The sequence below is a fragment of the Urocampus carinirostris genome, chromosome 8 (assembly GCF_059441175.1).
Source record: "Urocampus carinirostris isolate Australia breed hairy pipefish chromosome 8, RoL_Ucar_1.0, whole genome shotgun sequence".
Taxonomy (NCBI): Eukaryota; Metazoa; Chordata; class Actinopteri; order Syngnathiformes; family Syngnathidae; genus Urocampus; species Urocampus carinirostris.
In genome coordinates this window covers 13,987,789-14,012,113 of record NC_142356.1, presented here as the reverse complement: position 1 = coordinate 14,012,113, position 24,325 = coordinate 13,987,789, and the positions used below count along the sequence as shown (strand labels likewise).

Genomic DNA, 24,325 nt, shown 5'->3' with positions numbered 1-24,325 from the left:
AAAGAGGCGAGAAACATTTGTTTAACTCCCATTCACGAGGTTCCTTTCCTTCAGGCCTACCCTGAGGTCAACACTGTCTACCACCCCTTCCTCAGAGCACCGGCAAAACCCAGAGCCAATGACGGCAACAGCTCCATTCAATTTAGATTTATGACCTCAAATGGACCAGTGATCTGCCTTCCCCTACAATTTTTCCAAATGTGGAGGAAAAAGGGAAGAAGAGGTCACGTTTGGGGTTACTGACTGGAGTGGTCAGGAACATTTTCAATGGTGCCTGAAGGGTTTGCCTTGCCTGTCAAACCCCAATAAAAGGCCCTTTGGTACCTGAAGGTATAAAAGGATGAAGGGAGTCACAGACTATTCAGTCACTGTGGTGTTTTGGTGAAATATTTCCTGATGGATCTTTCCATTGACAACCTTTGAAGGAAGTTGTGAGAACCACCTGTGAATTCCCTAACCTCTTCCCCTAATCCTAGGAGGTCAACAGTTCACGTTCAAATTGTTGCCTGTAAAGGTTTTCTTGAATGGGTAGCTACTAGAACGATCCAAGACTGCTAAATCCAATTTCCCAGCTTCTCCGAATTTTGAGTCATAAACATGTCACCTTACAGACATAAAAGAAACGATTGTTTCTCATGGCGTGCAGTTTTTCAAGGTACTTAATTGTAGTACCAACAATGGTACAGCCTGAAAACACTTCAAAATATAAAAGGGAGACTTGAATTCCTTTGATTCCATTTTCTGAGTTCGATACAAAATCTGTTTTAGTATGTCGTTATAAATAAATGAAAGTTTTTTTTAAGGTTTTTAGAACAAAATGCCCTGATTTTTGTTATTTTGTAATTATTGAATACAATTACCCAATTCAGAGTGTTGTTTCTCTAGAAAACAACCTACAATATTGGGTTTCATCAACCAACAAACATCAGTGAACTGTTGTCATAAAATGGATTACAGTAAATCTGTGAAGAGGAGCATTTTATTTTTTCACAATCATTATACAATTAAATACTCTATTATACTTTGCACTGAAACGAAATAACAATAGAATTTGCACGTAACGAACATAAATGTTGGCAAGCTGTTTTACATCTACGTACATATTGCACCACCGAATTATTGACGCACAGGTAGAAACGAGGCGGGCAAACCGTTTACCCAATCAGAAAGCAGAACATGATAAAAATCAGTGAAGTAGCAAATGCAAGAAGAGTAAACCGCATAATGACGAGGGCTCACTTTATTTTTCACCCAATTGTTTCTAGAGCATATTATATTGGTTTTGACAACATCTCTGTTCAGTTTAGGGGACACGGCCCCGTTTGCAGATACATGAGCTGTGGGACAAAATAATATTGGGGCAGACTGTAACTAACAATAAGCTCTGCAAATGGGAGGAAGAAAATGCTAAACACAAAACACAGTCTGGACAAAAGTCACGGCTGGCAAAGTTTAGGAGGTGTAGGGTCAATCTAAGACAGATATCAAGGAGAGGAGCAACACACGGAGGCAAAAACATCAAAAAGGCTAGCATTTATCAAACAGCTTCTGCTTTTGGCGCAGTCCTCAAATACATCTTCTCCGATGATGCCACGAATATAATACATCTATATAATAATTGAGGCCCTTTTCTCATGTCTTTTGGGATAAGTTTGCATAATAAGAAAAAAATGATACCGTTATGCTATCAGGAATAGCGACTAAAGAGTCACTTGGTGTCGTTTCGGGCGCCCTGTTTGCTCTGCTTGTGATACATTGATACCGTAACTAAGGTGGCCGTGGCTTGGAGCTCCGTCAGATCTATAAATTGTGAGCCACTCTTCAACTCAATAAACTGATCAATAATGAATTATTACATGTATAAAAATGCTCATACACGGTCAAAAACATCAAATCTGAAATTGAATGACTTTTAAACATTAGCTTGACAACACTTCAATAAGGAAGGACACTAAAATTGCATAAACATCTCTAGTGTACTTCCTGTTCTATTCTGTATCACAGTCAGCCACTTCAGCAGTTTAGCGCTGCTGTCAGATTTTGGCAGCCACGTCCTGTAAGATGATACAGGCACGGAAAGCAAAAGGTTGCACCGTAATGACTAAGCACCGTCGCTCACCTTGGACACGCCAAGGCTTAGGGGCCTTAACGGACCCGTGTGGGATGACAATATAAGTCACGGTAGCGCGATCCACAAGCTTTACTGCTGCAGTTCATCAACGCTGTAGCCATTTATGTCCTTAAAAAGGCTTGGAGTACCGGTCAATTGTTGAATAGTTCATTTTTGGCTTTTCGTTGAACAGATCGTTTGCACTTGTCTACAGATGCTCTACTAGTTACGACCGTTCGACTCACGAAAAACGGTAGACACAAACATTTTTTACGGGATGTCAAAAAATATCTGGACATTGCTGTAAGTTAGATTTACGGTTCCTAGCTTCAGCGGCCCCCAACTCAATCGAGTTTGAGACCCCTGTTCAGTGTCTGTTTTAACCGGTTTGGACGAAAGACTCTTGGTTGGGGATTTTCCACTCCAGCTTACTGTTTAAGATTCGTTTTAGATCCCTCCTTCCAGCATGAGAGTCTTGGTCCTCGAGGATCGCCCTTTTTGCATTAAAGTACTGGTCAGCCATTTTGACTGCGCACTTGTGAATTACACAGCTATTCATCTGAGGCTCATTTGTGCCCAGAATATTCTGTAATGAAACTTCAAAGAAACTACTCACTTTAGCTTTTATTTCGACTGTCTCAACCTGGATATAAAACAAACACAACGGAGGAGGAAAGGTTGCTTCCTTTTTGTAAAGGTCGGAGGCAACAAACGCCAATAAAGCACAGGAGGGACCACCCTTATTTAATTTCTTTCCTTGTTAAATTATTGAAAACACTGCAACACTGCAATAAATCATCAACTATTATTTTCTTCATGACGAGCCAAATTTCTGTGCAAAGTTGCTCTCGCTCTTTAAGTGATAGTAAGCTTTTAGAAGACAATGGCAATTTCCTGTTTAAAATGAATGCATCATAATCTGCGCGTTTCATTTCCACATCTTCACAACTGGAAGAGAACAGTATGATATTTACATTTATTAGGATGCATGCTGCAAAATCATTGTGTGTGGTACTGTTATCATCGTTTGTAAAATCCATTCATTTTTGTTAGCGGCGCCTTTGATTATTTTCATCACAGCCTCACAACTTCTAAGTAAGAAAAACAGAATAAGCAGCAACATTATTATAGCTTCCAGCCATGCAAAATTAATTCAAGCATACTAGGTCAAACTTATTTTGCATATCTTAAAAAATATATTTTTCATAATTAGTCACAGTGAATTGATTCCAAAAACCCAAAAAGCGTCATTTTCCAGGCCTTCAAATATAGAAAGTGGGTCGTGAGCGTGTGAACAAGGCTCAGTGCAAAGATGAATGTGACAAAAGGTTTGTTGATGCAAGATATAATGGATTCGTAACCGATCTAAAACTCCCTTGCCAAAACAAACAAGAAGACTTTGTGTAAAGAACAAGGCCTGCACACAGAAAAATGGAAATACAATCACAATGCCACATGTTAATTTAATTGCGAATTACGTCAGTTATCGGTGTTAATCCATAATTCTAAAGAATTATACGTGTCCCTTATTATGGTAACATTGCGACTTTTATGATTCTAATGACGTTTGCTGGAGGCAGACAGATGAGCGAGATGCAAGGCAATCTGAAAAAGCCAACAAATGTTTTCCGAGAGCAGAACCAGTGTCATAAATCAGACAAAAAGGCGTAAACACGGCGAGTTCTGGTCGCTGTCTGCTTTTGTTTGAAGTGATTGTTGGCGTGTCCATCTGCTCGGCTAGACTAAACTTCCACCCAGACAAATTGCGCAAAGAGAAAAGCGGTTACAACCGTTGGTTATTCGAAACCCATTAAATTTACTGTGTCTGTGAGGACCACTTGTTTTACTGGAAAATAAATGTATTGCTATGTTTTAAAATAATGTCAGCGAAGCAAATATGGTCTGATCAATATGTGCTGCCAAGTTCTTGCAGCATCCTGGCAGGTTCGCTAAAGGTTAAAGCTCCACCAGAGTGTGAATGTTCGCGGTTTGTCATGGCAACGGCGGAAACTGTAACCCCAGTGTACGGTTAACACAAGTTTTAAAGCAGTTATTTCCTTGTCGAATGATAAATGTTGGTTAATGAAATACAGTATAAATAGTGAGAAAGCACTGTTTGAAAACTAACGCAATGGTTTTTGAGGAAAGGAATTACAAGTTACATATCGTTTCCAAAGCTCCTGATCTCACATTCAGCATTACGCTCTGTTTTGAATCTTTATTTATCACTAATCAGAAGATAATAGTGTCTTGATAATATCAGATTCTTTTTATTTGCAATTTTGATATGACATAGCAAAACATGATAGCATGGGACAAAGATAATATGTAAACAAGGGGTCACCAGTGAGGTGCCCCCAAAAAACATCTGAGTAGCTCACGGACCGGTTCTAAAAATTGCTCACCAGTGATGGGTCATAGTGACTTTCTGGGAAATTTGATTTCTAACAAGCATGAGAAATCATTGACATGATCAGTGTTGTTAAATATGTGATCAATTCATCATGAATTATATCTAAATTTAGTCTTTAGTTTTTTTATGTTAACATTTACTGCCCTTGCACAAGGCAGATAATTCTAGTGGTTGACTGAGCCCATTTTAAACCCTACCGTACTTCTTATAATTACAATCTGTTGTTAACACTATACACATATATAACCTTATATTATATACAGTATACAGACGCTCCCCTACTTACTACCATTCGACTTACGGAAAACGGTAGATACTAATACTTTTTTTGGGGATGTCAAAAAATATCTGGACATTGCTGTAAGTTATAATTTGCATTGTGCACCTTTTTCCGAGTACAGGACAGTACTGTAGTGCTACTTCCCGCCGCTGCCGGCGTGTGTCGCTGTAAGTGTCTCACCCAGCATCCACCCCGAGAAGAAATCTTTGACATTTTATCGTCTAATATCCCGTGCATCAATTCAATATGGTTGGTATAAAGAAGAGGCATAAATAAGGTATAAATAAAAGTGGAATAAGAAAGCTTGATGCGGTAGAGAAAATGGATTGATTTTTTTCTGGCACTTTCTACCACGAAGGAGGAAGTCGCCAAACTCTTGAAGCTCATCTTCCAAAAGTAAGTTAAACTTCTCTTTATTCATCTTTATAGAACATATTATTTTAATGTTTATTCTTTTCGTACAAAACAATACACGTTACTTATACAAGACTTAAACATACTTATATAAACCTTAAATATACAAAATATAGCACTGAAGCAACTTACGAAAAAATTCAACTGATGAACGATTGTCCAGTACCTTTCTCATTTGTAAGTAAGGCAGCGTCTATAGACATATATATACATACATATGTATATACATACGTACATATACATAAGAAGTATAACATTTAAATGTTTTGCCTGCAATCTATTCCGTTCTAGCTCTAAGCATAAAAAGTCAAGTGAATCTAATGTTATTATTTAGATACAAGCAAATTAATCGGGACCAGGAGTTTTATCTTGCTAAATGGAATGAGCATTACAAAAAAATATCTATATTGGTCAAGCATTAGTTTTGACCTTGTAATTCTCCACGAACAGTGAACAAACTTTAACAATGAGAGAAACCATCAAGCGGTCAAGCTCTTCTCGCTGTACCGAGCGCAACATTTCAATTTCATGCCGGCGCAGCGGCGAGTTTCCACTGTGAAGCCAATTACAGCCAAGCTGGCACATCGTCTCTTTCCCATTTACCGATCAACAGGCGTGGCGGCTATTTTTACCTCGACATAAAAGCAAAAACTGTTTTCACACTCCGCCAGCTGGAAATCGGCCTTTCAGAAACAGGAATCTATTTCCAGCCCCAAGAAGGAGCAGCGGCAGAAAACAATGAAGTGGGATTCAATCTTTTAATCTAACAATATGAGAAATGGCCTGTTGTTGTTTAACAATGCGGGTATTTTTTGGCTTGTGCAAACTGGTTTGGATCTCCGGAACTCAGCTGCTGTCAATCATTTGTGGAATTTTGGATGAGCGGGTTGGCCGTGTGTGACCTCGCCATCTGTGCATGTGTCAACGGCAATTATGCAGAGGAGCATATCAGCATGCCACCGTTAGATGATACGGGTAAAGAACCGTTGGGAAGAACGGCAAAAGTGAATGTTATTGGGAGAGGGTAAAGTCTAACTTGACCACACGGGTGATACTGTTGCACCCTAGACTTGAAAGTAACAAGAACACACATTAAAAAGGCCTTAACAAACTAAGACCTGGCATCCAAATGCGTGGACATTAAAGCACATCAAACGAGAAGCTTAGGTCTTAGGCGGTTAAAGCCCAATATGATAGCTCCCCGGTCACAGCATCCCGACTTAATAATGTTTTCATATTGCCATGTAGTCTAAGATGTTTTTTCATCCCCTCGTAATGGCATTTTCCCCACGATGCGACATCATCGACACTTTGTGCCCAAAAACATACTAAGTTCAAACTTTTCTGCTACTAGTCGTCCTATAAGATGCTGGTTTTCTATTGGTTTGGGTTACTGCTTCATAAAGATGTCGATAGGGTTGCAAAGAGTAGTCGATGTGGTCCACAAAATTGGTCTAAGAAATAATTGATGATGGATTCCATTGTCGACTATTGTTGCCTGACATGTTTTTCCAACAGAGTAAGGCATCTCTACATAAATATAATCTCTGCTAATCTATGTTTTTGGTTTACAGGCATAAAAGATATTAATTTAATATTAATGTATTATTAATTTTCCTGTCCGTAAAAATAGTTGAATGTCCCAATTGACCAAGCACTGTCCCTTATTGGTTTTAGATGTCTCATCTCATCTCATTAGCCGTACCGCTTATCCTCATTGGGGTCACGGGGGGGCTGGAGCCCATCCCAGCCATCTCCGGGCAGTGGGCAGGGGACACCCTGAACTGGTTGCCAGCCAGTCGCAGAGCACACAAGGGACAGACAACTCACTCGCTCATTCACACCTAGGGACAATTTGAACCGGCCAATTAACCTGTCATGCATGTTTTTGGAATGTGGGAGGAAACCGGAGTGCCCGGAGGAAACCCACGCAAGCACGGGGAGAACATACAAACTCGGCACGGGAAGTCTGGAGCTGGATTTGAACCCACGCAGGAGGTTCCCATGACATGAACTGTGCCGCACAAGCGCTAACCACTGCGCCGCCGTGCTGCCCGGTTTTAGATGTATTATATATTTTTTAATTTTTCTACAATTCTGCGGTGTGTTCAGTAAAAGATGCAGGTTGTCATTGGCTATTGAATTATGTAAATTTAAAGTTATTATGCATTCAAATTATTTTTCCCTATTAATACAAGAAATAAACATTATTCTAGTTCCTAGTTTTAAAATGGCCATTGCTGGTATTAGTATTTGCCCCTAAATTGCATGCATTTTTTGTTGTTGTTTGGGTCTAAAAAAAAAAAATGGTGTCAGTTTGAAGAAAAAAAAAAGACTAATTTACTGTACAAAATATTTTTAGTATCCATAAAACATTTTCGGGGGGATGGATACCTTCAATTGTAAGTTAAAAGTCAGAATAAGAAAATGATCATTCCAAATGTGTATTCTAACAGCAATAATATGGATTCTTTGTTGCACATGCAAGATTTTTTTTTAAATAACTACTGGTATGTAGTTATACTGTATATAGTCTCGTTCTCTACAACTATTACTTGGAAATCCTAGCACACTTTTTTTTTTGGGTCATTAAGCAAGAAAAGCCATTTCGCAGAAAACAGTCTGCCATGTGAAAGTGTTTAATCACTAAGCTTGTGCGGGTGCGAGGCAAGCCTGGTTCATTTCCAACACTGCACGGTGCCTGTCAACACAAAGGCAAGTGTGTAACTCACACATAAGGTTGACTTTCTCCCCCCTCACACACGCACACATATTTGTCAAACAATAGCACTAATTCCGAGGCTCCACGTGGACCTACCGGGAGTCTATGTTAACTTTGGTACATGTTACAAGATGTTGCTTGGAGTTAGTGTGATTTTGCATAGGAATTTTGTAAGAATCGCTGAGGAAATCCTGTAGAAATTTGATTCCCAGGGGAGAGTATTGTATTGTATTTATCTATTCAGCCAGTATAAACCATAAACATGATCTATACAAGAAATCATTTGACATGTGAACACTCAATAATGATAAAATAATAGATTTAAAAGAATAAAAACAATAGAGTAAAAAATATATTGTAGTGTATAATACAAGGTAATTATATAGAATTGTTTAAAAAGACAGAATATGTAAATAACAAGACTATAGTAGAATAGGTCGGAGGAAGGCCGTTGGCATAATAATTCTATACATAATAACCTAAATCAATTCCCGTTGACCATACGGATAGCAGAAGGGTAAAAACTCTCTTTAAGACGTGAAGTCTTTTTCGCAATGGAGCAAAGACGGCAACCTGACGGCAGGTAATCAAAGTACATGCGAGCAGGGTGACTGGGATCGTTTATAATTTTTAGCGTCCGTTTTCTAGTTCGATCGATGTAGATACTTTGCAGGGACGGGAGGCCAGTACCAATTATTTCCTCTGCCGTCCTCACTACTGATTCTATCTTTGACAATTCTTCCTGATTGACGCGACCAAACCAAACTGATTGACCTAGTTAAAACGGATTTAATGATAGCACGATAAAAATTAACTAGAATTGATTGAGGGACTCCGAATGATTTGAGTTGACGAAAGAAGGAGAGCCTTTGTCTGTCTGACTTTAGAATATCAGTAGCATTGACAGTCGATGTGAGGTCAGCTGTCAAGTAAGTACCCGGAAACTTGAATGAATGGACTAGTTCCACCTCACTACCACTAATTGACAGTGGCACATGCTGGGGAGGCTTCGTACGGAAATCTATTATCATCTCCTTAGTTTTACCTACATTCAATAACAGATTACTCTCATGACACCAGGTGGAAAGTGAATCAATTTCTGCTTGGTATTCAGTTTTGTCTCCATTTACAGGAGTAGGAGGGTGATTTTTTTGTTTGCAGCAACATTTGTATCATGATTTTTGATAAACGAAAACAAAACAAACATCCTTTTTCATGTTTATAGGACTATTGTCACGGTTGACCATTGCCCTCACTTGGCCCCGCCCGTTTGGCGCCAGCTGCGGCTCGTTGCCTGATTGGCTTCCCTCCTATTTAAACACAGTGCTCTCATTCACTCCTTGTCAGTCCGGCAACAAACCTCTGCACTTGCAAGACGTGTGTTTTGACTCGGTCTGGTATCCTGCTCGTGTATCCAGTATCCAGTATCAATCCCGCCTGTCTTGTCCTGTGCAGTATCTTGCTTCAGTGTCCGGTATAGACCCCATCTGTCTCGTTCTGTCCGGTATCTTGCTCCCGTCTCCAGTATCCGGTATCAAACCCGTCTGTCTCCCCCTATCTGGTATCTTGCTCCAGTCTCCAATATCTGATATCGATCTCATCTGTCTCCTCCTGCTCGGCATCTTGCTCCAGTCTCCAGTATCGATCCTGTTGGTCTTGTCCTGTCCGGTATCTTGCTCCCGTCTTCGGTATCTGGTATCGATCCCGTTTGTCTCGTCCTGTCCGGTATCTTGCTCCAGTATCCAGTATCGACCCCGTCTGTCTTGTCCAGTATCTACCCGTGTGTCCTGTATCGATCTCCTCTGCCTCTGACTTCTGTGTCTCACTTTTTCCGCCTAGCGATCGCCGCATCCCTGCCGTTTGTGTTCACGCGCATTACTGCCCTATTCCCGTAAAATAAAGCTTGTGTGAAAACGTTACGCTTCTGGGTCCTCCGTCTGTTTGGGTATTTTTTATGACAACATTAATATGTTTAACACAATAAATACATTGTAATAAAGCTCAGGGATCGATACAACTATAATTACATATAATTTTTAAAGCTAATTTAGCTGTAGTTCCTTAGCTGATCAACTTTTAGCTAGCTATCTTTTAACAGAATAATAAAGTTTAGTAACTAAATCTAATATGTTTTTTAAAAGTGTACTCAATAAACATTTTCAGTCATTTGCCAAAGCAGGGTAGAACTTTAAGAGTGCCTCTTAAAAACTAAGGGGATAGGGGGACCATTTCCTGTGGCGTGTCTTGGGCAAGTACAGCCTGGTGGCGCCCATCCCTCTCCAGGCCAACGTATGTTTCCACCCAGTCTCGAAGGCGAATGTGCTAACCACTGCACTACGGATAACACATTTTAAATAAAACAGAGTTAAGGAGAGTAAAAAATAAAGCTTACCAAATGGATGTCAATTCTTGTACTTGGCTTTTATGTGATTGTAGTCTTTTTGGGGAACAATTGAGCATATTCTAATGGTGAGAATTATTACTGGGACATGTAGAGTTTGAACAAAATAGAGAATAAAAATATAAATTCATGAAATTCAATCGTAAAATGAAATTAAGTTTAGTGTAGTTCATTAAATTATCAAAGAAAAAATGATTTTATAATTTTATGGCGTACACCTCGTGAGGAAGTCTATTGCATTGTACTGCGGACACAATAAAATTGAGCATGCGTGTCAACCAAAAATTAACTAAAACTCAAAATCACATTTGAAATTGATGTTATTTAGGGTTAAATGATTGCAAACACTTAAAGTGAATAATTAAAGTACTTTTATATACATTTTGCAGATTTTAGAGAAGTCAGGGTAAGAGAAAACACATGAAATGTTGCTACAAACAAAGAATCACCCAGGACTGTCTGACAGTGTTCCAAACCAGCTTAATACAGTTTATCAGATAAATCCAGGACATCAGTAATGGTGCATCTTAAAATCCTTGTAAATCCCCGCAACATGAGACAACACTTTAATGGCAATAACGAGGTCGGAAAAGTGTCCCCCTTCAATACACACAAAAAAAAACTAAATATGAAACAAGGCTAAGAGCCACAGTATATAGAAAATATGATGAGGCAAAGAGCCGCATTCTTATTGGCCAAGAGCCGCATGCGGCTCTAGAGCCACATGTTCGCCACCCCTGCTATAAAGTAATGCATAATATCTTCTCAAAATTAAAAGAAAGTCTTTTTGTTCCCTTCAGTGGAACTAAGGTTGGGTAGGGTTACTTTAACTTGATTACTTTTAATTACTTTTGGATTACTCCAATACCAAATATGCTAATAAAAGACAAAAGAAACTAAATATGAATAAAATTACTAAATTTTGTGCAGGCTTGCGGAGTAACGGAATACATGGAACAGCAAAAATGATGTTGGCAAGCTGTTTGGATTTATTTTCATTTTCTTTCTGTCGCATTTTATGGAGATCATAGAGATCAAAGCAGGAGAGAAAGCTTACCACGTGTTGTGAGTCATCATTTTATTCATATTTAGTTTCTTTTGTCTTTTTTTAGCATATTTGGTATTGGAGTAATCCAAAAGTAATTGAAAGTAATCAAGTTCAAGTAACCCTACCCAACCCTGAGTGGAAAAATATAGAAACATCAACGTGTCATTTATGAGATACTAGTGAGGACCACTGAGGTCACCCCCCCACACCCTCCCTTGACAAATGAAGCAAGTCAACGCCAGACAAACGGGGAAGGATCATTGCAAAATGCGGCACAATTTTCTCACCGTTAGTACACTTTTTCACATTGTCACCGACGCCAGAGGCACACAAAAGGAGACTTAAATCTCCGCGTGTACTCATGCAACATGGACGCATGCACACACAAGGGAACCTCTTGCCTTTCCCTTAATCCCCGGTGACCTCACATCACTCCCTATACCCGAAAAAAAGGAAGGGTGAGTCTGACACGAGCCTCAGACTCACCCCATGAAATCCCATATGCATGCACACACAAATTCGTACATTCATGCATACAATTTCCTCAAAGAGAACGTATGGGGCCCCGGGGCAGGCAGGTGCTAGGCTAGCCGCCCAGAGTGCAGTCTGTGCATGTGTGAGTGTGTGATAATTGTGTTCCGTCCACCGTCTGTCAACTCAACCTGCCGCTAACATCAGCTGGTCTGTAATGTTAGTGTTTCAGCCTAACTACATTATAATGGCCACACACACGGGCATTTCCTGCATTGTGCGTGCTACAGCTCGCAGCAGGAGTTTGCGTTGACAAAAAGTCAAAGCCCTGCTTGCACTTTTAACCAGGCAGCAGGCTTTAAAAAAGGATTTAAAGCAAACAGCATGATGCATTTTAATCTAAAAATACATTTGCCTAATGAGCCCAAACGATAATGGAGCTAAAGAGAGGCGGGAGAGCCCAATCTTTGCCATCACAGACCCAAACTAATGGAAGAAATAAGCCCCGATTTTTCATTCATAATTTGCCGACTACTAAATTAATTGAGCTTGACAATGAAACATATTTGATTTTAGTATATAAAATATTCAACACAAATGATCTGATAATCTTATATATAACGATTGATAATTAACCCAACCAACACTGGATGTCTTTTAGATTATGGAAGAAATATTATTTGGTCCATCTTATATATGATATAGTCCTAAATGGTGATACGTTTAAATTTAAGTAGACACACAAAATAAGCAGAGAAGACATCAGTGGATTTTCAACTTGCAAGGAGAACAAGGAGCCCAAACCTCAGATAAGAAATACCAACCTGTTCTAAAATACCTCCCCTGAGACCTTTGTTATTATGAAATTTCTTAGGTTACAAAAGCAGATGCACTTTAAAGGATGTGAAAATTAAAGAACTGCAGCATGGTTGGCAGATAGTCACAATGACGTAAACAGTGCATATTAGTCAAAAATAATTTGACAACAGTCAGGTATAATTGACAAATCAACCAACTGGCACCCTATGCAAGCTCATTTGCAAGTGTTCAATATTTAAAAGATAATAGACTTATTAATAGATGTCCATAACTGGGTTATGTTGAGCCCTACCTCCTAAATGTAGTTCCAAAATAGCAATTGTTGTACTTATTTTGTCTAATGTGTCCCAGTTTAACCCCATATCACTTGAAAAATATATATATTTTTCAGCTTTACATTTGGAACCATTTGAAGACATCTGTAGGAACAATTATGTCTTCTTTTTAATGTATTCTCAATGTATTTTAACCAATTTGAGCTGGATGGGATTAAATTATGTCAAATAGTACTAAATTCATAACGAGCTGTTTAGTAATCTTTTTTTAAAATATTTTATTGTGTTACAAAAAAAGCTGCAATATTTCCTCTATTGAATATGCAACTATGCAATATTTTCCTATTCAGAATATAACATACAGATAGATACAAGAAAAAAAATGTACTGGGTAATAAACAAACATCTGGGTTTCATTTTGTGTTTCCAAAGCTACCCACAAATGCTAGCAACCACACTAGCAAAACCGGTTACTAATTCTAGCAGCCGGATCAACAAAGCTAGCTCCAGACGCCAATACCAAGGAAGCTAGCCGAGGGTAGCAAATGCGTTGCAGTAGACAACGAAGCTAGAAGCTATCTTGCTATTCAAACATTTAGATACGGAAAACAAGCACACAAAAAATGACTTGCAAATGAGAAATCATCCAGGTTTCATTTAGCGTTGCTAAAGCATGCCACTAACCCTAGTGGCTACGCCAACAGAACCAAACACTTCTCTATTAAGCCAAAAATTAACGTACTGTAGCTTACTCCAAACACTAGTGCCCGAGAAGCTAGCTCCTAGGTTTAGCAACTGAGTCACCAAAAAAGCTGCAACTGGTAGCAGCCGCATCGGTGAAGCTAGCAGTTGATGCTAGCCCAATGGTGCATATTTATGCTAAGTCGAAGACTGTAAGGCAGGGGTGTCCAAAGTTTTCAGAGAGCGAGACAGATTTGGTGAAAATGTGTGCGGGCCGAAAAGATTTTCTCAACGATTTTTATGACACAGTCTTTAATAAATTCACCCTACGTGAAAGGTTTGCAGTGCTTGGCGATCAGTGTTGTGACCTCGTAGCTCGCCTTTGTAGCATTTTCATTTGACTCGCGTGTTCGAGTTTTTTTTTGTGTGTCCCCACGAAAAGGGTGCCATGAACGCAAAATCAGCGTGACAATTCTTGCTGTAGGTTTAATTTCCTTAAGTGGATCCACCAACATATACCGTAAATTCCGGACTATAAGCCGCTACTTTTTTCCCAAACGTTCAACCCTGCGGCTTATTCAGTGATGCGGCCAATTTATGTAATTTTTCTAACAGCCGCCAGCGGCGCTCGAGTTCAAGGCACATGACGCAGCTTACAAGCTTAACGCAATCGAGCAGCCCGATAAAGAAGGAAACAGAGCTACTGTATTCACTTTACCTTGCGAGCGTGTTGCTACCGTGTTTTTGAATAAGGGAGCGTGGGACGACGTCTATATGACAAAGTCTCTTTCCCATACTAATGGAGGACAACTTTGATGATGACAGTTATGGGGAGGAAGATGAGAACTGTTTACCATGATTTCAACATGTACGGTATGTTTTTTTTTAACAGATTCATAAACTGTATTGCGAGCGTGTGGTTAGTAGCGTTTTGCTACCCTTCACAGAAACGGTTTGGGATGAAAGTTATAACATTATTATTAAAGCTTTGAAAACTCTCTCGGTGTACCATCTTTCTTTTCAAATATGTGTAACCATGTATAATATGTATTTGCAACTGTATATTTTTGTAATGTATTTATTTTTATTTATTTTGGACACTTATTCTGATAAGTCTTGCACTGAACAATTAAAAAGAAGGGGCGTACTAGACACAGGGGATGACGGGAAGTGGGGACCGGTAAAGGTGATTGTTTGTGGACACGGCAGACAAAAGTGGATATATATTTTTGCCACGCTTACCTTTGCAAATATACACTTTTTTTCCTTGGATTACTTTTAACGAGACCTGGACTCTGCAGGTCTGCATAATATCTTAAATACCGGTCTCATTTTCTGTTCATTTTGCCGGCTGTGGTTGTTGAACTGAGTACTTTATGCTAAGTTTTGGACAGTGTTGGCATGTGTCGACTGTAGAATTAAATAAAGCCATGCCGCAATTATGAAATTCATGCATAGCTCTTGGTTGTGCGGTCTGGCTGAGGGACTCAAACCGTGACGACACGAGCCGGTGTAACCCTTGTAGTCTAGTGGACAGGATCGTACGGATTACTCCAATATGCTTTGATTTTTACAAACCGGAGATGTAATAAGAGCTTGCTCTGTCCACTCCACGCATCGGCCCGGTATTGCAGTATCTCCGGGAACGGTGCATTCGCACTGATCGCTGCATGGCTCTGTGGCTAGGACCTTGACTCGGCCTCTTGGCTGAGAGCAAGTGTCTCGGCCCCTTGGCTTTGTAGCTTATCATGATTTGACCGATAACGGGTAATGGAGAATTGATAAAGAATATAGAACAATAAACCTTACATCCCCCCTCAGTTAAAATTGCGGAACTCAAAGTAGGGTTTGGGCTAATTTTGTGATTGTGTTACAAGTTTAAACGTGGGCGCACGCGGCTTATATACGGGTGCGGATTGTGTAAGTACAAAAGCGGTTATCCTCTTAAAATGTGGTGGGTGCGGCTTATAATCAGGAGCGCTCTATAGTCCGGATTTTACGGTAACCATTCCTAATAATTAAAATCAACAAAGCTGACTTAAGCTCAAACAAAATATCGTTGCTTTAGCCAAGAAACAAAGACATACAGTACATGAAAAACATACCTTGTCAAAGAGCTCCTTCCATTTCTGCAAAAAGAAAAGAACAGGGGATTTCAAACACGGGTCTCTTAGCACCTGTTTGGAATGGAAGATGTTCAAAAGACTTTCCTAAATGTGCTGTGTGCACTGGCTTATTACCTAATCATTGTGTTCACTGAGCTGCAACAGGAGATAATATGAAAGCGTAACACAACAAGGAGCAGCTCTCATTTTCGCAAGTATTCCCTCCTTTTCCCTAAACTATAAATGATGTCATTAGTGGCTACTTCTATTGTTTTGGAACCAATTTAACTACTATAATCCAAGCCAATTTCACTCAAACCTGTGACTAAAGAACGTTAAAGGGACAGTGTGTATTATTTGACGCCTCGTGATCGTGAATAAAACTTTATTTCTTCATTTATTTCCAAGGAAAGTAATAAGTATCATTTGTCTCTGTACTAAAATTTCCATAGGGCATCTTTGTCTCTCGCCAGGGGTGTCAAACTCATTTAGTTCAGGGGCCACAAGGTAGAAAAAACATTCTTACGGGGCAGATGAGGGAATTAATGGCATAAAAAGTGTGCCTTAGCTGGAGGGCTGAGGGTCTTTTTGGAGTCTCACAATTACATTATGATTCAGGGATGTAGGATTTGATTACAATAAACTTTATCCTTCACTAAGATAAATTTCGTAGTGTTCATCAACAGTGCATTTTAAAAGAGAGAGAGAGAGGGAAAAAGAGAAAGAGAAAGACAGAGACAGAGAGACATAGAGACAGAGAGAAAGAGAGAGAGAGAGAGAAGCAACAAATGAATTCCTTTATTCGGGGTAACTCATTCATACGGGAAAGTGACAAAAAAGCACAAAAACACTAATTTATATGATTGATTTAATTATATATGTCTTTCTACTTTTATTTTTTTAAGAAAATCTTTACTTTAATTTGGAAACTTCATTGTTGGATTTCATTTTTAGATTAGAATAGAATAGAATATACCTTTATTGTCATTGTTACAACATAATAATTTGGGTAGTCTACAGAGCAAGCTGCCAACGAGATCAAAGAGATCAAAGCCAGCAGAGAAGCGAATGTTGTGACTCATTTCATCTGCAGCAACTGTAATAAAAACCTCAAAATCCAGTCAGGCGTGAATGTGGATCTTTGGTGGGACAGGTACACCGCGGTTACACTGGTGCTGTGACCCGTGGTAAAAAACAAACATGGGATATATTGTGACAACGAAATTGGACGTGGCACTCCAACTCCACATTTTACAGTGAGGATATAAGGAAAACAAAGAGATAAAGGAACAGTAGTTTTATAGTTTTATAGTAGAAAGGAGCTAAAGCTTCTTTAAACTTATGCGAAGACCCCATTTATATATTTATGCATTGTCTCAAACAGCATGTCCTTGACTTTTATTTTAGGTAAAATGACGGAATGGGTCTCCTTAATCTTCTCTGGTTGATTAATGGGAGTCAGCAAATACAACTTCTGGAGTGGCATTAAGCTTTGGCGACATCTATTTTACATATATGAGACTGCAAGTCATATTTTGACACTTATTTTTCTCTTGTGCTTCTCTCAGTATTGTCTTGCTGGCCACATAAAATGATATAGCAGGCCACATATGGCCTGTGGGCCGTGTGTTTGACACGTGCGCCTTACATAAAAGTATATGGTCCTTACTTCATGGAAATAATAATAATAATAATAATAATAATTTCCTTTGTATTGTCATTCTTTGCAACAATGTACACAGAACGAAATGTCGATACACCTGACCCGTTGTAGCGAGCCGATGCAGCCGCAGCCAATAGAGGGCGCCGCCATTATACCAATTACCTTGATGCTGGTTTTTATCAAACGGAATAAACACGAAAATTAAGGAGATACTGTATTACATCATGTGTTGTTCCATTCTTCTGTACAAATGTTCATTGCTAAAACAGTTTTAAAAGAGAATACAGATTCCAATGGGGTGATTGTTTGCAGCACTATTTTGGTGTCATGATTTAAAAAAAATAAATAAACATTTATATGTTTTATGTTTTTATGATTTTATTACAAGACTAATATGTTTCACACTAAGAAATACATTGTGTTCAAGGTCAGGGAAGGATGCAATTATAATTACAGCTTGTTTTCTTAAACATTGTCTCAACTCCATCCTTGCAAACATACAATCATTTTACCAACAAAGCTTATTTTTTAAATGTTTCGTTCATAAACACAAGCATCTACACAATAAGAAGTTATTTTAGAATTAGAATAGTAATAACAGTGTCTGAAACTCATGACAAAAAGTTAGTGGACACCAGGGCAGGGTAATTCTGAAAAGTTGCCTGCCTAGCCATAAAGTCGAATAAAGCCTGCCCCATTTTTCACAAATTGAAAAACAATAAGACAACTAATCGCAAAAAAAAACGTTGTAGCAAAGTATTAAGGATGGATAATAAAAATATATAACAGAACAACACTTTAAAATTAAGTTTATTATAAATCTACTCATAACATTCATTGCATGTATATGACATCGCTGTTTTCCATCTGCCATCAGTATGTACCTGTATTTACTCATCTTCATTCATGCAAAGTTTGAGTTGCGTCGTCTGCTACAAGCCACGTGAACTCCTCTTTCCACGATGCTTTTAATGCACGTTTACATTTTGTAGCGTCATAAATTTTGTTAGCTTCTTTTGAATATTTCTTTTAGGGCTCAGGGTTTAGCTTGGTTCCTAACCACTTACCCATTTTTCTTGTGTTCTCTGTGCGTCTAAAGTCTGGAAGCACAAAGTTATGCGAAGCAGGCTCCTGATTTGCTGCCGAGTATGAAAATTGCAAAACGAACCGAAATTCCGAAATTTCCAAACCGAACGAAAATGTTGAAATCGGAAGAAGAAAAAAAAAGTCGCCTACCCGGGCAGAGACGTTTTGGAAGATGCACGCCCCGGGCATCCGGGCAGACGTTATTTCAGACACTGGTAATAATATAAATGATTAGCCTAGATGGTAGAGCGCCCGCTTTGAGACTGGGAGGTCGCTGGTTCGCGCCTCGGCCGAGTCATACCTAAGACTTATAACATTGGTAAAATGGCGGCGCCCTCTGTGGGCTGCGGCTGCATCGGCTCGCTACAACGGGTCAGGTGTATCGACATTTCGTTCTGTGTACATTGTTACAAAGAATGACAATACAAAGGAAATTATTATTATTATTATTATAATCAATATTATTGTTGTTATTATTATCACTCCAAACACCCCCCCTGTGAGGTTCCCACTCCACCCTGGTGGATTCCTTTTTTTAGCTAATCTAGCTGTAGCTCTTTAGCTGATCAACTTTTAGCTAGCTAACTTTCAACAGAACAACAAAACTTGGGTGAAAAATGACTACTGCGACATGTAGAATTTGAACAAAATAGCAGTTAAAAATATAAATTCATATCATTCAATTGCAATGAGAAATTGATTTCGTGTACTTTAACAAATTATTAACGTTGAAAAAAAAAGAATTTGGAATTTTATCGACATCACCTCTTGAGGAAGCTGATTACCGTTTTTTCCGCACTATAGGGCGCACCGGGTTATAGGGCGCACCCCCAAAAAATAGTTTTTGGTCCTATATCTTCCATACATAAGGCGCACTGTATTATAAGGCGCTACAATGGGAACGTCTACAAAACAGTAAGATAGTTCAGTCAAACTTATTACCCCCTTAACATTCCCAAAGTTTGCAAAGAAGCAAATACGTGTCGTAGACACGTGCGGATGCGGTCTCCGTACGATGTCACTCAAATGCATCGTTCCAAATATCATTTGGAAGGTTAAAGTCTTGGGATTCAAGAAATCCCAACCATTCCTTAGTTTCTATTTTCTTTTTCGCTCGCAACTTTACTGTGCATATGACAATAAACACTTGGAATTGAGTTTAATTTAAAAAAAGACCCATCACAGAAACATCAAGATCACTCTGAAACAAGATACTGGGAAAATATATAGCCGGAGTAGCTCACCAAAGTCGTTGCGTTCAATAATAATGTGCAACCATGGTCCTCTTATATCCGTGAGTGTAGTAAATCCAGGAGAGTAAAATATTCACAAATACAGAATAGTAAAAAATGTTTTCTCTATGCCGTAGTGCAACCCGACGTGTGATTCACATTCATCTTTTTCGGCCAATTGCAGGCTTTGTTTCGCCCCTTTAGCCTATGCGAGCCTGTAAATGATAAAAAGGATCCGCCCCCTTTACCTCCGAATAACTTTAGCCAATAGCGACTGATTCAAATGATGATTGACACATTGGTTAGGAAATGAAACGCCGGTATATAAATCCCAGCATACACCGCGGACTACTTAGCCTTCGGGGGGAAATCTAGTCGGCAGCTGCTTGCCTTAGTTGCAAGACTTTGCGACTTAATATTGATCCATATATAAGGCGCACTGTATTATAAGGCTCATGGTCAGCTTTTGAAAAAATAAAGGCTTTTAGGTGCGCCTTATAGTGCGGAAAATACGGTACTTATTAATTACATTAAAATAGTTATATTTTAAAGTATATTCAAACTTTTAAGACACTTTTAAAATGTCTTACGCACGGAATTAGCTTCTTAAATTTAGCCATCCTTTGCTAATGGGAGGTGTCCCAATACTTTTGTCATCTAATAAAGTTACGCGCCTACTCACGTCTTCGGGAGCCACAGGAAGGACGTCGGTGCTCTCCAACACTTCGATCTCTTCCCCCTCCGCGTTGGCTGCCACCGCCGGAGAGGAGGTAACGGTAAGCTCCCGGTTGCCACCCGCCATCCTCTACCCTCGAGTCGGCATGGCGCTCCGACCCTCGCCGGCCACTGTGGCTCCTTCCCCGGCGTCACTTTCACTTGACCGCCATCCTAGAGTGGTGAGTTCAAGTGACGGGAGAAAACATCGGAGAGGAGGCTACTTCCACAACCCGGGGCAAAGTTGTCACACTCGTTGATTGAAATATATATTTATGAAATATAGTTCCCAAAAGGAATGATATTTCCGGTTATGAGGTGTTGGAGGGAAAGTGTCCAAGTTTGGGAAGCAGCCAGGATGCTGCACAACAGCAGCAAGGAGTGGAGGACTCTGCAATTAAAAAAATAATGACATCATCGAGTTGTGAACCTCAACGCAACATTAATCGAAAGGCGATTTATAACCATGAACAATCAGGCTTTTAATATCCTTTTTCAAGTGCATCACGTACCTCCTTTTTTACTTTTGCTCGCTCAGAGCGTCTGTCATCTGCGCCCCGTGGAAGTCCCACGGTGGGTGGTAATAAGCGGTGTCTGCTCCCGAGTCCCCATCCACCTCCTCCTCCTCCTCTTCAGCCGCCGGCTTCGTCGCCCCGCATACGGAAAGAGAAGGGAGGAGACCCGGCAATCAAAGAGCCCGCCCCCGCCTTCGGATACCCCCCTCATCCCCACTCGGCCTCTCTTTCAGCAGCTGGTTGTCACTCTCACGCTTGGTTGAGGTCAATTGATGCAGATCAAAGATGTTTTACTTCCAGCCATGTTCTGCGCTGCTTCTCCTCAGTAGGGTCGCGGGGATGCTGGAGCCCATCCCTGCTATCTTTGGGCAGTGGGCAGGGGACACTCTGAACTGGTTGCCAGCCAGTTGCAGGGCACAGACAACTCACTCGCTCATTCGCACCTAGGGATAATTTAGACCGGCTAATTAACCTGACATGCATGTTTTTGGAATGTGGGAGGAAACCGGAGTGCCCGGGAGGAAACCCACGCAGGCATGAAGAGAACATGCAAACTCCACACGGGGTGACTGCAGTAGCTGGACTTCAACCCTGGGCTGCACGTTTTACTTCATTTGGGAAAAATGAATTGTCGTTTGTTTGATTTTATTTGTAAATGGCAAGATTTAACCCTCGTAGCATGCAGGTACATATGATGTATATTTTCATGCTTTTTATATTTCCATTCAAAGAGATAACATTCAAAAGTAAAAACTTGGGTGCTCAAACTTTCCCAGGGTTGTGAGAGTATGTAGACGAGGGCTCTCCAACCTTTTTCAAACTGCAAGCTTTGTTACTAGTTAGTGCAAAGGACATCACAATTTATATGTATTTCTAAAATAACTGATCATGTTATATCTATGTTTTTACTATCTTACTACCAGGTTAATTATTGGAAGGAGAGATTCAGTTAAAACAAAAAAAATAATTTTACTTGAAAATCACAATTTCCCAACACTGGTGACCTATTTTCAGAACAGGTCTGCGAGCACCTCAGCTGTCCTTAGGAGGCACCCCAGTGCCCGCGGGCATCAGGTGGGAGACCCCTGATGTAGATGTTCACAGTGACAATGTCTTGTGATTTATGTTATTGCATATTGGAGCCAAACACTTACCATACATAAAACATGATATGTACATTATTTGGACATATAGACTTCCATTATAATTCATAATCTTTAATCCATCATAATCGATATCCCGGGATTTTGGTACTTTTCTCTTCAGCGGATTCAATTTTTTGTTGAGTGTCCTCACCACTACACCAGCTGGTCACACCTAGCCTAAATAACAGTGGTTTTCAGGCAAAATGAAAATGTTAGGGTTTTCCTTTTTCCTTCTTTTCTGCAACTGTTAAATAAATTGGAATGTATTGAGAAAAAAAGTCACCACTTTCCAATTTAAAGCTCTAATTGGGCCATATGAAATCCATCCATCCATCCATTATCTGCACCACTTATCCTCATTAGGGTCGCGGGGGTGCTGGAACCCATCCCGGCAATCTTAGGGAGGTAGGCAGGGGACACCCTGAACTGCCAGCCAGTCGCAGAGCACACAAGGGACAGACAACTCACTCGCTCATTCACACCTAGGGACAATTTGGACCGGCCAATTAACCTGACATGCATGTTTTTGGAATGTGGGAGGAAACCGAGTGCCCGGAGGAAACCCACGCGAGCACGGGGAGAACATGCAAACTGCACACAGGAAGGTTTGATCTCATGACCTCAGAACTGTGCCGCACACGCCCCAACCACTGCGCTGCTGTGCTGCCCGCCATATGAAATATCTACCTAAAATTGTTATGAATACGTATACAAAGTTCCGTTTTCTTTATAGGGACTCTTGGGACTTAAACTGCAATAAGGGACAGGGAGAATGAATACATGGAAAACTGTGTGTGTATGAATATGTCCATTGGTACATTTTGAGTGGTTGGAAGTCAAAAAATGTTCACAAATGGCTAATTTATCACACTTTAAAGTTCACATCCAAAGAATAACAGTGACATGAAATGTGTCACAAAAGAAAACGCATGCCACGAGGGTTAATCTTGACAGTCTGATTATCAAAACTAGGGTTGCTTTCTGTACTATGTTTTGTTTTGGTACTTTTAGAAATACCTGGTTTATGGTTTTCTTCTGGTCACTTCACAGATTGCTCATCTCAGTCATGCCCTTCGTCTAGTAAATACAGTATTTTAATGGTCTCGCAACATGTGGATATATGTCCCCAGGTGTCCCTCTTTCATGTTTTGTTCAGTTGGAGTTCCAACATGTCCTGCAGTGTCTTCCCCTAGGTTTTTTTTCTAAGCAGGATTCGTTCACCCTTTTCATGGCCAAATTCAAGCACTTTTTAAGGACTTTCCAAATCAATATTCCAATTTTCCCTGTACGTTTAAAAGAAAAAATAAGGCGCTGATCATGTATTTTGCAGAATCACAAATATATCTGTGAGTTATATGGTTTATTTACAAACAAATATAAAGTTAACTAACAAATGATTTAGATGTAGACGCCTGAATGTATATTTATTCACAAATTCATATGAGAAATATCATTTTTCTTCATGTTTGGCTGAAATATCATATTTGACACTGTATCCTTATGTACAAAAAAATCTAATTAAATGTTGACCGAATATCAGGCGGGACGGTTATCAGCACTAATATCGGAATTGACATTTGTATTTATTCGACGGACCCAAAAAACATGTTTAAAACTGTGTAAAAAAAAATTTGGATGTACGTCATACAAGTTGCTACTAAACCTAATTTTATTTCATGCACTGTTAGTGTTTGGTTCAAGTGAAATATTATACATCCATTATCTGCACCGCTTATCTTCAGTAGGGTCGCGGGGGTGCTGGAGCCCATCTCAGCCATCTTTGAGCAGTGGTCAGGGGACACCCTGAACTGGTTGCCAGCCGGTCGCAGGGCACACATAGACAGACAACTCACTCGCTCATTCACACCTAGGGACAATTTGTACCGGCCAATTAACCTGACATGCATGTTTTTTGGAATGTGGGAGGAAACCAGAGTGCCCGGAGGAAACCCTTGCAAGCACGGGGAGAACATGCAAACTCCACACAGGAGGTTCGATCTCATGACCTCAGAACTGCGCCGCCGTGCTGCCCTAAGTGAAATATTAGTAATGTTTAAATTTATTTTACCGTAAAAGGCTTCACAGAGCTATTATTTTAATTGGAATTTATAACAAATATTCTTTATTGCATTATTAAAAACGTCTTACGCCAATTTTTAAGCTTTTATAGCAAATCAGTTTTTCCTCCTGGCCCAGTCCCTCAGCCAAATGTTTTACCCAATGCAGCCTGG

At 39.8% G+C, this 24,325-nt stretch overlaps 1 protein-coding gene and 1 pseudogene across 1 annotated transcript in view; one reads left to right on the top strand and one right to left on the bottom strand.

Annotated features, from left to right (window-relative positions):
• rhbdl3 (rhomboid, veinlet-like 3 (Drosophila)) overlaps positions 1–21,078 on the bottom strand; it is a 64,382-nt gene extending 43,304 nt beyond the window's left edge. The window contains exons 1-3 of the mRNA XM_088341677.1: positions 20,947–21,078; positions 20,403–20,825; positions 15,740–15,763 (exon numbers count right to left, since the gene is read on the bottom strand). Of these exons, the coding sequence (XP_088197803.1) occupies positions 15,740–15,763; positions 20,403–20,522 (144 nt within the window). The 5' untranslated portion in view covers positions 20,523–20,825; positions 20,947–21,078. The remainder of the gene's footprint in view (positions 1–15,739; positions 15,764–20,402; positions 20,826–20,946) is intronic.
• Positions 15,149–15,293, top strand: LOC148360772 (U2 spliceosomal RNA; annotated as a pseudogene).
• Positions 21,079–24,325: the final 3,247 nt, after the last annotated feature.